This window comes from Corvus cornix, chromosome 2 (genome assembly GCF_000738735.6).
Source record: "Corvus cornix cornix isolate S_Up_H32 chromosome 2, ASM73873v5, whole genome shotgun sequence".
Taxonomy (NCBI): Eukaryota; Metazoa; Chordata; class Aves; order Passeriformes; family Corvidae; genus Corvus; species Corvus cornix.
The window spans coordinates 37,376,799-37,389,012 of record NC_046333.1 but is presented as its reverse complement, the minus strand read 5'-3'; the positions used below and the strand labels follow the sequence as shown (position 1 = coordinate 37,389,012).

General features: G+C 43.4%; 1 protein-coding gene across 5 annotated transcripts in view; it reads right to left on the bottom strand.

Annotated features, from left to right (window-relative positions):
* The window catches only part of TOPAZ1 (testis and ovary specific PAZ domain containing 1), a 42,878-nt gene extending 40,123 nt beyond the window's left edge, over positions 1 to 2,755 (bottom strand). For 4 of the 5 annotated variants that reach the window (XM_019285738.3, XM_020584599.2, XM_020584602.2 and 1 more), the window contains exon 1: positions 600 to 2,755. In XM_019285738.3, coding sequence (XP_019141283.3) covers positions 600 to 1,764 — 1,165 coding nt within the window. In that variant the 5' untranslated portion in view covers positions 1,765 to 2,755. The remainder of the gene's footprint in view (positions 1 to 599) is intronic. The other variant, XM_039548706.1, reaches the window with a different exon arrangement.
* Between the last annotated feature and the right edge of the window lie 9,459 nt (positions 2,756 to 12,214).

The following is a 12,214-nucleotide window of genomic DNA, read 5'->3' as shown; positions in this document are numbered from 1 at the left end:
CTTAAAACATCAAAACACAATCATTGCTTCTACATCTTTTGGGATTTTGCAGAAAATAGCAGCAAAAAAGTTCTGAGAGCAAACCCCAGCATCCTATAAAGGCAGACATTGAAACAAGACACCATGATACATATTCAAAAATAAACAGGTAATAGACGAATGAGGAATTGACTGTCTTTTATTCTGGCATTGCTGAAACTACTGCCTCCTTTCTTGCTTGTGCCTCACCACCTCTGCAGAAATGAGGAATGCTTTTAGGGGAAACAAACTCCCAACACTTCTTACCAAAGGCCTGCCTATTGCTGCCCATACCCCTTCCTCCCTCCCTCCCTCTCTCTCTCTCTACCCCCTCAAAAGGCTAACTGGTCTCCTCTCCTTGGTGTTAAATAGGCTGCTTTCCTCCTCCAAGAAAAGCCTTTCCTTTTTCTGAAAATCTGTCTTCTTCTAAGACTGGTGGTATTCACAGTACTGGGAAGCACACCCTAGTTTTTCTCAAACTAAGCCAGCAGCCAGTTTTTAAAGGGGTCTTACTGCAGGACCAATTTAGGAGCCTAAATTCTTTATCTGTACTTCTACAGTGGAGCTCTACCAGTGCTTACCCCTTTCCCCTGGGCTGTCTGGTCCTTTCTGATGGCTTGAGCTCTGCTGCTCTTCTTTCATGCAACGCTTCTGAGTCTTTCTTCTGGTTGTTGGCTGCTCTTGTCCACTCGGACCCTGTAGCCGCTGTGACAGGAGTGCATTTCTGTTCCTCATACTCAGAGCTCGTTTCCTAGACTCTGGAAACAGTGTATGCTGTTCTAGCAAGGCAGAACTACCCCTCTCTCTGGGACCATGTACTTTTGGTTTCACCACCGATCTCCTCCTTTTCCTGCCCAAGCATCTCTTTTCTTTTTCCTGTATCCCTAGCGTTCTTGATCTGACTAATGGACACCCCATCAAGTTTTCTGGTATATCAACCTCTTCCTCAGGTTTTGGTTCAGGCATGATTTCCTGAGCGCCCAAATTCTTCTTAAGATCTGGGATTTGCATGTCCTGTGTCATTCCAGAGTCAGTGCATTTCATTCCAGTACTCCATGTGACCTTTCTGGGTTGCAGATCTTCTGGTTCTGGAAAACAAGAAATTCTGTGTCTCTCTGTGCTCTCAATCTCCCCCTTCAAGGATGGGACTTGTAATTTTATTTCCATACAGGAATATTTGCCTTCTTTTCCTGAGCTCCTTGAACCCTCCTGGAAATCTGAGAGGTTCAGGTCTTCTGAGAAACTTTCATTCCTTTCAATCCCTGCTGAAAACTTATTCTCCAAAGTAGTTCCTGAGAAGAACAGCTGTTGACTTTGACCTGTCCCTCTTCTTACGGTCTCTTCCCAGCACATCGCTGCAGCCGTGGCTGCTGCTTGCCAATCGTCACACTCAGCTGTGTCTGAAACTGGTGAAGCTACACCCTTGCTTCTTCTGGGAGACTTCCTGTGCTGGATTCCCTTGGTTTTTTTACCTGGGAATTTCCGGTTGTTCTCACCTTGCTCCTTCTGCTCGGGCACAGGAGGAGCAAAACGCTTAAAGGAAGCACCGGAAAGCCTGGCAGGTTGCGGAAAGGAAGGGAAGGGCTGCTCAGGCTTTCTCTTTGGTGCCAGGCGAGGGCTCCGCCTCAGTACCAGCTTCTCCCCTGCCTCACACCCTGCACCAGAAGAGCCGGGGCTGGTGACCTCCGGATCAACCGGCTTCACCTCGCTGGCTCTCACCACTTTCCCTGACCTCAACCGCGCCATCTCGGTGGTGCAGAGACAGCAGCAGAACCCACAAAACCCACTCGCCAGCGCACCTCTCGCTGCAATCTCGCTAGCCCAGCACCCGCAGTGGCTGTAGGCCCGACCCGGAGGTGGGGACAACCCCTCCCAGGCTGCCGCCTCAGGGGACAACCAGGGGAGCCCAGGCCGCCCAGAGAAAAACCACGGCCACCGACAAGCCCTTTCTGACACACATCCCCCCACCCCCAAACACACACCCGGAGCAACCTCTCACAGAGCAGGGCGGTGAAGGAAGCAGTCTCGCACCTCTTCAGACTCAAGAAGGCCGCTGCCTGCAGCCTCGCACGCCACTTTCCCACCTTTTCTCTCTCTACCCTCGTCTACCGATCCGTCCCCTCGACGCCTCGTCCAAGCGCCCCCTGCCCGCCCAAAGCGCCGAGCTGCCGCCGCGCCGGCGGGCAATGGTGGTCGGCGGCGTGAGGCGGCTCCGTGGCGCGGCCAGGAGAGGCGGGGGGCGGCGGGAACACCCGCCTGGCTACGCTCGCCCTCTCGCCGGGCCAGCGGTGCCGCCTGCACGGTTAAACCCCAGCGCTGGGGATAGCGAGAGCGGTTCCTCCGGGCGGTCGTGCCTCGGTGTTTGCAGCGCCCGGGCCGGCGGGCGTGCGCCGATTTACGCTGCGCAGCCGTCGTGCTGCCCCGTGGCGCCCGAGGCGCTATGGGGAGCTGCCGGGCCCGGGCACAGCCATAGCCGCGGGCTCATGGGGCACCCAAGGTAACGGGCTTCGGTGTGGAACTGCCAGAGCCTGTGAGCAAACGCTCAGCTCGCCCCGAACTCGGAGTCGCGTGGGTAAAGACCCAGGCTCGCCTATTTCGTCGGGTGTTCCATCCACCTCAGGGATGCAGTATTCCTTCCTTCGAGCACAGCGCTTCAGAAGCTCGCCGACACTGAGGGGCCATGCGGTTCTTTCACAGAATCACAGAATGGGTCAGGTCAGAAGGGACCACACCCCTGCTCAAGCAGCGTCATCCCAGAGCACATGGCACAGGATTGTGTCCAGACGGTTCTGGAGTGTCTCCAGTGAGGGAGACTCCACACTGTCTCAGGGCAACCTCTTCCAGTGCGTGGTTGTCTGCACAGTAAAGAAGCTTTTCATGTTCAGCTGGAACTTCCTGTGCATCAGTTTCTGGCTGTTGCCTCTTGTCCTGTTGATTGGCACCACCAAGAAGAGCCTGCCTCCATCCTTTTGGCACCCCCCCTTTAGATACTGGCAGACATTGATGAGGTCCCCTCTCAGTCATCTCTTCTCAAGGCTGAACAGGCCCAGCTCCCTCAGCCTTTCCTTGTGTAATACTCCAGTTCTGTGATCAGCTATAAAGCTGTCCACTGGACTTCCTCTAAGAGCTCCATGTCTCTCTCATGCTGAGGACATCAGCTTTGTATTTCAAATAATACGGATTCTCAGGACTTGAGTTAGGGGGAAAAAAATCATTCAAATAGATTATATAGTCAGAAGACAATGGAAGTTGGTGTTTGGGCTTTGAATGGGGTGATAGTTTCAACACAGGTAAGGCTTCAGGACCATCCCCTGCGTGATAATGTGAACATGTAGAAGTTAGCTTAAAAAATCAATGTTGCACAAAGACTGAATCTAAGTGGCAGGTGCTATGAAGATCCCAAATTATTAAACTTGATAAGGTGGTACTCTAATGCCAACAATGCAATCAGCAAAATTGCACATGGTTAGTAAATGACCGTGTCCTACTAGCAGTCCCTTTCTCTTTGCCTCAGGTGGTCTCTGAGGGATGAAGTACCTCCCTCAAATTCATTTCACCATGGCTTAGTGCTTTCTGGTGTTCACATTTCATACATCCTAGTTTGAGATCTGTGCAAAGAAATAAGGCACTTTACATCACAGCTTGCTAGATGTGCAGTCCTGGGGATGTAAAAGAGTAGTTGGAAAGGTGTATTTTACTAATTGGCATTGGTTCACTATGTAACTTCAGCCCATGTAACTCACTTTATCTCTGTTTCTCCATCCAGAGGTAGAGATAATACATTTCAATCCAAATAAAGACAGAGAACATAGGATTTTTGCTAAAATCTCTCCATAGATAAAGAAAGAACAGGAAGGCTGGGAAATGGTTAAACTTTAATTTGCTTATCATCTTTTTAGATTGCACATACATGCTTAAATGCAAAAAGTCAGGAAATGGCTAACTAAAGCTAATCAAAGCAGAAAATACAGATTTCTTAGGCAGTTTCTCCTGTGGCTCAGTATTGTGCTTCTGGTCCTTGGGACAGAAAGGACCCAATAAAAGGGAGTTAACTGCACAGTATTTATCATTGTCAGTGTTCTGCAAGGCCAGTATTACATAAAACATTCAGCTCTGGTGAAATTTAACCATTTAACCTTTCCACTTCAAACTTTCTTCAGTGTGTAACAGAGTCTTTTATGATAGAAAGATGAAGAAGATATGCTGAAAAGCAGAAATAAAGGAAATCTGGAAGAATGGCATATGAATTATCTTACTGCTCACTCTAATTTTTAGGATTTTAGTATTTAGTCAGTTATTTAAAATGATGAGAACTCTCCTCAGACCAGATTTTTATGAAATGAATAAAAAATCTACTTGAAATGAATACTAATTAAAGGCATTCTTCATTAAAGTACTTTGAAAAAGCACTAGAGCTTCAGAAAGGACATTTTGAAGCAGCTGTGGATTATGTTAAAAACCAGATTGCATTCAGTTTACAATACTGCTAAAAAGAGGTGGTATAAACATTGTCTTGCAAAGTGGATCAATTTAACCATCTTTTAAAAATACTTGAAAGATAAGAGAATTTTAATATATAGGCATATTTAAAGAAATTCTGTGTCAAGTGTTTATTAAAACTGTAGGTTATTAAAGTGGAAAAAACTTTCAAAAATCATATAAACAGCTTAAGGATGAAAAATTAGTTATTTTCACATTTCAACAACATTTGAATTAGTAATACTGCTAGGAAATGTTTAAACTTTATTTTTAAATTACATCTTGTTTAGAAATAAAGATAAATGCTTGTTCCTCTTGAGTTTTATAGTTCTCTATTTCAATGCCATATCTAAATTTTAGAACTAATTCAGCTTTTGCTGATCTGTTGCTTTGTTTCAGTGATTTCTTGTTATTCTAGACACTTCAAGACAGTTATAGAAAGATGAGGTACCAGGTGTCTGAAAGTTAAAAGGGAATCGTGGTGCCTAAAATACTTTTTTCCCCCAGAATTACCAGTATACTTAGAGATGTCTGGCAAATTTGAAATGGGAAAAAGGAACTTGTGTGACTACATTTATGTGAAGTCCATAATTTTTTTTTTCCTCAGAGGAGTGTGTGCATTTAGCTCCCCAACTGATGTAATTTACATTGCTACTGCAGAGAAATTGTGGTTGCAGATCTAACAATGATACATTTGAGCAATCTTCCGAAAGTTTTTGAAAGATTGAAATTTATAAACACATAATCCAGCTACACAGGTGAGCAAATCATATAAATTTTTTATTGGGCTGTATTTTAGACTTTGCTAATGTACTCACCTAGCAACAGGAATTAAACTGTCTTGTTTTAGCTAGGGAACTGGAAAGAATTAACTTGAAAATGAACCTATTTTTTTTGTGAGGCAATGTGAAAAATGTCTCCCTGGACCACTTCTTTTTACACTGCTTTTTACACTCCCTTGGCTGAGGGAGAGATTTGTTATCTCTAGCAAACCATGGTGGAAAGAGTTTGGCTGTGCTGTAATAACTGAGACTGAGCTCTGAAGAATATGTCTAGTCTGTTACATTCTCAAAACACACCAAATTAAGTCCTTAAGTAATACAGCTAAAAAGAAACAGGAAAGTGTTTCATTCCAGTATGTCTAAGAAATGATCCTTTTGTAACCCGAGGGATTTATTAACAGTTCTGAGCTATTGGTTTTGCAAAGTTAGAACCCAGAGATAGTAAATATTTTTGTGATAATTTTAAGTAACTTCTTTATCCCCTGCTTTCTGTTCAAATACATTGGTGCTTTGGAAATACATGTGTTGCTAATCTGTTGAAGTAAGAAGTTGGTCTTTTTCTCAATCCATTCATGTATATCCCTCTAAAATTGCCTTTGCTTTTCACTTCCAGGCTCTTGAGTCAGGAGCCACCTTTGACATGGCATCTAATGAGAATGCTGCTAACTGCCCTTGTATTGGGCTTGAGGTACAATGTTCGTGGTCAGCTCATGTCCTTGGTACTCCTGTGTGTAGGTGTTGACCCAGTTCATACTGACAGCTGTTTCCTTGTCTGCCCTGACACTGTGAACTCTGTGAGACAAAGGCCAGTAGGGTGGTGAGAGCGAAGATACCTCGGTGAAAATACGTGATCTGTTTTGTGAAACTGCTGCGTGATTACACTCATTGTGAGTGATTACATGGCTTTGTGGTGGCAGACTAGGTGAATCCAGTGAGTAGCTGGATACCTCAACCTTTATTTTAATGTCTGTTTTTATTATAGAACTGTACAGGGCAGATTAAAGTAACTTCATTTTCCACCAGTTTAAAACGAGTCATTGGAGGAAAAAGGACAGCTGCTATATTTTGTAATGAACCATCTGGCATTTCTTGGTAGATCCTCTGATTCCTAATTTACTACTGAATTGTGACAGCATGAAAATCAAGATTATTGATTGTATAGAATCAGTGTTTCCCTCTGGCAATTCTGTTTCCGTCAAAGGATAGACATAGGAGGGATAAGGACCTCTCACACTGGGTTTTGCAAGCCTTGATAATTTGCCTTCTTTTTTGGTAATGGTGGTGCTTGACATTTATTCTGGAAGACTGACTTTCCAGATGATCACATCTGATCTGAACCTTACAGAAAGTGGCACTAATCAGTTTTAAGGTTCCACAAGGGAACTCCTGTGTAAGGTTCGTATTCTGTTTTACTCCCTTTCATTCATGGCTCTTTTTAAAATTTCAGCTGCTAGGAGTTTAAGAATAAACTACCTGTCTAGCTGGAATTAGAATAAAAAATACACAAGCAATAGAGGATTAACTAGTCAAGTAGGGGACTACACATTTTGTCGCACTGACCACTCGCTGCTCTGCTCAGCTATCCCCTGCAGTGTGCGGCAGGAGTGGGGAGCAGCCGGAGGCTCTTGGCTTTAAAGCCGCTCCTCTGCAGTTCAGCTCTGTCCAGGGGGGCTGAAGCTCCAGGCACAGTGGCTGTCAGCAGCCCAGAAGAGGGAGAGGATAAAAAGTAGCGAGGAAGCTTGCAACAGGAGGTAATCCAGGTTTATTGAAGGGTCTCCTCAGAGAACAAGCCAGACCAAATCCGGGAAACATCTTATAAAGGGAGGCGTTACAATGGGGATGGCTTAACTGGGGACCAATTAGGAATCTCTTCGGGGAGGGATATGGACAGGGATAGACACTCATAGGGGCCAATAGTCTCGAGGAGTGGAGGGAAAGGGGTCACATGCCCCAATGAGGCATCGAGGTTTAGCGGATTTCCAAGAGGGGAGGTATCTGAAGGGGCAGGATCTCGGGGGATTGACGGGGACCATATAGGGGTAATTAGGGAGGGCTTTGGTGACAGGCACAGAACGTTTGGGAGTAATGGGCGGGGTTTGGGTGATTGATGGGGAACCGACTAGAACACGGAGAGGAGAACAACCACATGGGGAACACCGGGGGAGCGGCTTGGGTCTAGGGCAAACCAACTGGGAATAGGAATGGGGAAGGTAGGGATGAACCCTCGGGGTACAGAGAACATACGAAAATACAATAAAAATATCGCATCACCACAACATTCAGTCTCAATTTATTTTGAAATTCTCTTAATAAAACATATCTTTGCTTTCACGTAGATAATACGTACCATGTACCTACCACTAAGTCTGTCTTTAGAATCAACAACTTCTTAGTGCCTGGATGAAAAAGATGGAGTTAGGAGAAAAGCATCTGGACACCAGCAAGTATGTGACACCTCCATCTTGGTGCCAAAAAAAGATTATAAAAAGTGATTTTTAGATGAGAAAGTTAAAAGAGAAAGGAAAAGAGGAAATTAAAGTTGAATAAATCAGAGCTAGAAAAGGCATAGGATTAGAAATGATAGGGGTTCAGTAAGGTATAGACAGAATGCAGTAAACCGGTAGATAATCAGGGAAAACAGTGCTAGACAGAACACAGACGAAAATACCCCAAATTGCTTCAGAAAACCACAGAAAAGAGTGGTGAAGACTAAACACAGTAATAGAAAACTTTCCTGTGGTTCAGACTGACTGAAGAAACAGTGGGGGGTCGTCTTTAGCAGTGCTCCTAGGAAAAGTGAAGAGAGCCTGAACTTTGAATAGTGACAGTGATCAATCGTAAACTGGGGCCCCAATCTGAGACCTACTTCATCTTGCTGTTAGGCATTGAAAGTGACTGGCTCCTACATTCAATTTCTTGTGCCATGGTCATCCATTAGGACCTTACATCTTTGTCTGCTTAGTAGTGTCAAGGTGGCTGACATACCAAGTGTGGAGCCTCAGAACAGCCTGCTGTGTCTTTTCTTCCTTGGGTGATTTGTCCATAAGCATCAGGTCACTCCACATCCCCTGGTACATTACATAATTTGTATATATAGTTTTGAACCTGAAGAGTGCATTTGCAGTTACTCTGTGTTTTTAGAGCTGCAGATCTAGGAAATGTCTGCTACTTACATATGTATATATATTTTTGAGGCAGTATTACTCTCTAGTAATATGAAAGTACCTTTTACAGTTGATGAAACCATGCTGACTGTTGTGCAGTGCACTGATTATACAGCTTTCCCTAACTGCCATTTTGAAATGTATACTGACTTTACCACTGAACATTTTCCCCCTGACATATTCAGGGTAATCTATGGGAAGAGTTGCATGAAAGCTGGCATTATTGGTTCACATATACAAGACTGCAACATCTTGCTGTGTAGGAAAGAGCAGAGTGGATCGGATATTTACCTGCATTTGCATTCATCTGCTTACTTCTTTGCATGTAATTAACTATGCTATTTGAAAACAACAGAAAATGATCTTCAGATAAACCAGGCACATACTAGGTGCTGTAGTGGAGGTTGGAAGTAAAATTCATTGATGCTAAGTCAAAGGAAGGCACCCATTCAGCATGGAGTTGCATCCAGCATAAATTATTTGCTTAATATTGACATCACTTGCATATCTTCGTATTTTGGTGGGCTGAGTAGCTGGGTCAGAACCTCTGAGTGGTATCCCAGCTATTTGCTGAGATATCTAAATATTCCTTGCCTGTTGTGTCCTACTGCTTAGCCAGCATTTGGGGACAGAAAATTTCTTTTTCACTACTTCACCTAGATAAATATTTTTCTAATCAGCATGAGGTTTGTTGATGTGTTTGTGATGGCCCAGGTTCCATGCTGTGCTAACTGCAAGAGTGTCCACTCTTTGGCTTGGCTGTCACTTGGTGGGTCAGACTAAGCACATAAGTAATTGTGGAAAGTGTAATTTCTGGAGACATTTCCCCGCAAACAACTACTCTGTTACTGTGAAGAGCTGATCAGAATGTCTCCGTGCTTGCTGGTGTAGACAAATATATAATTACTGAAGACACTAGATGTTTCACTGTTACAGGGGGAATTATTTGCTGGACTTCCCTTCAGCCTTGCCACTTTCTAAAGCAATTCCTTTGATACCAAACAGAGAAAACATCCTTTAATAATATAACACAATAGCTCTGAAACCCCATTATGAGTCATGACTCCACTGTAGTTTTTCTGCATAATATTACTATTACTATTACTATTACTATTACTATTACTATTACTATTACATTGGTAGAATTCTTAAGTGAGTAGTTACATTCCTGGTCCCCGGATCAGTCAGCTGAGGACAATTGAATGAGCCATCTCAAGTGCTAGTATTGTGAAGATGTGAAGACTTTCTGAGCAGAGACTGTACATGGATGGTTTAAAGACTTTAATTCATAATGATAATTAAAACTGTAGTTTCACATTCACAACATTTGGCACGTTGCTCAAGATGAAAATTGGGGTGCTTTGCATTAATCATGGTGTGATGATCAGGTAGGAAATGAGGTTATGTATTCACACAGCACAGGGTACAGAAACAAAGAAGAGCAGGTCTTCTCTGATGTTATAGTATCTATGCAGAAGTACCTTCCTTGCACCTCAGGAGCCTTTCTTCCAAATGCTTACCCACCTGTAAAAAGGCTGGCAAAAAGTGGTAATTCTCAATGAATAGCAATGTTGTTGTCACCATTCAACACACAAGTTAGAACAGCAAGGCACTCAGTTTCCTTCTTGGCTGCAGCAATTGTGTTGCATTCACTATTTGTGTGCCTGCTTATGTCAGTCATTCCTTCCTGGTCTCTGAGTAAGTATTGGGGAATTTTGTCTAAATTTGACTGTTATGGGATAGAGAGCAGGGCTGTTAAATTCCTGCATATTTCATGAAGATGGACATTCATGTAGATGAGAAATCTTCCATGGAAAGAAAGGCTCACCTTTTTTAAACACGAATGAATTCACAGAAAAGAGAGATGTCAGATACCAGGTCTTTTCCCACTGCTTACAGAGCTACTGATTATAAGATCTTGAACAGGGTTTCAGGCAAGACTGGGTGTCAGGGGCCATCTTGCTTGTGAGAAGACCTGCTGGAGGGGAAAGAGCTTCCATGGGCGTTAAAATTGTTGGCAGAGCTTTATGACCAGAAGGCCGTAAATGTTGTTCCTGAGGATTTCCTAAAGTTGAGGGACACAAGCTGCAAAGCAGTATTAATCCCTCTGTGGAATAATATGTTTCCATATGTAGCGCATCTGAATGTTTTTCAGGACTGTTCCAATAAATGAGCCTCTTCCTCAGTCCATGGGAATTTACAGGAAAATAATTTATATATATAGTTTATGTTGTGTAGTGAAATTATGAATAAATGTAAACAATATATTTGTTTACATTAGAATGATGTAAGTTGCTTTTGTGAACATGCAAATAGTAATTTATCTTTGCAGCTTATGTTTGAGTTTCCTATTCTGTTTTGAATCTTGAAAAAAGCCAGGTATTTGTATTCGTTTTGCATGCTCAACAGTCTGAGAACTGAAATCAGTCACTTGCCTTATGTGGGCTAAGAATGATGCTGGCAGGGATTCAGGTGATCAGGGCTGGGCAAATGCTGAACTGAAACCTCTTCCTGTGCTGCAGGATACACTCGGTACCTTGTCTTTTCCCCACCCACCCATAACATTTACGCTTCATCTTCACGTAGTGGTTTGTCACATAAGTCTGCATTGTGGTCTTTCTGGGGGCTGTTAGCTTGTTTTCCTGGCTGCTGAGGAAATTAGTATGTATAGCCAAAGACAAATTATTTCCAATTGGGAATCTGTTTGGATGTTTTTAACTAACATCTTTCCTTTGAAGTAGTTACAGGCTTCTGTGAATACGTTTCCTTACTTTATAGGCTGTATTTATTAAAACAGAAAGGTGAATTAACGAATTGCTGCCTCATTAAAAAAGTGAGGCACTATGTACAGCATTTGCTTTTTCAGAGACCTGTTTTCTGATACCCTCATTCTCCTCTTTCCCTGAATAAATGCTTTCTGTGGAGTGAGATGGGAAAGTTACTGTAAACAATTCAGGGGCTGCACTGAGTCCTTACATTTAATTTACTTTGGAATTTGTTGGTGCAGCTGAACCTACTGCACTGCCAAGAGGCTACACATGGGGTTGCGTAGAGCTCTGTGATGGGTTTTCTTGGTCTTCCCCTTTTATGTGTGAGTAGATGCTAAGGACACACCCCAGTGTGAATGAGAACTTGTATTCAAATCTCGCCATGCTATAACCTCACCTTCTCCATGCTTGAACGCTCAGCTTGGATTTTGCGTCTGTTTCTCACTTTCAGGGTGACAGGTAAACCTCCTTGACCAGCACGTGCTGGCCCCATGAGCTGGAGTATGTGCTCTGCCACCACAGCCAGGCTTCACACATGTACAAACCTCCGCATTTTGGGAGAAGAAAAAGAAACAGGAGAAGCAGGAGACTATGGAAAGAGAAATCCTGGCATGCTCTGTGAGGAAACTGCCATTTCTTTTCTCTTGTCTGCTTGCTGCTCCTCCATGCATGAAGGCTTCAAGCCACATAATATGAATTAGTACATAGCCTATAAAACGGCTACAGTATATAGCTTATTTTTGCTATAAAAACCAAACTAAAGCAGCACGCCTCATTAGTCAAATGGAGATGCAGAAGAGATACTGTTCTGAAAAGGAATTATATACACTGCAATAGTATTCACTGGGACACCCAACCTATACATTTTTATTATCCCCTTCCAGATATCCCTTCATGTCATCCTTTTGGGGAGGCCTGCCATTTAAACTGTAGGCTTTTGGGTCAGAAACCATTATTCTGGGTGTCTTTGATTCTCAGAGTGAGGAGCTGATGGAGCCTGCAA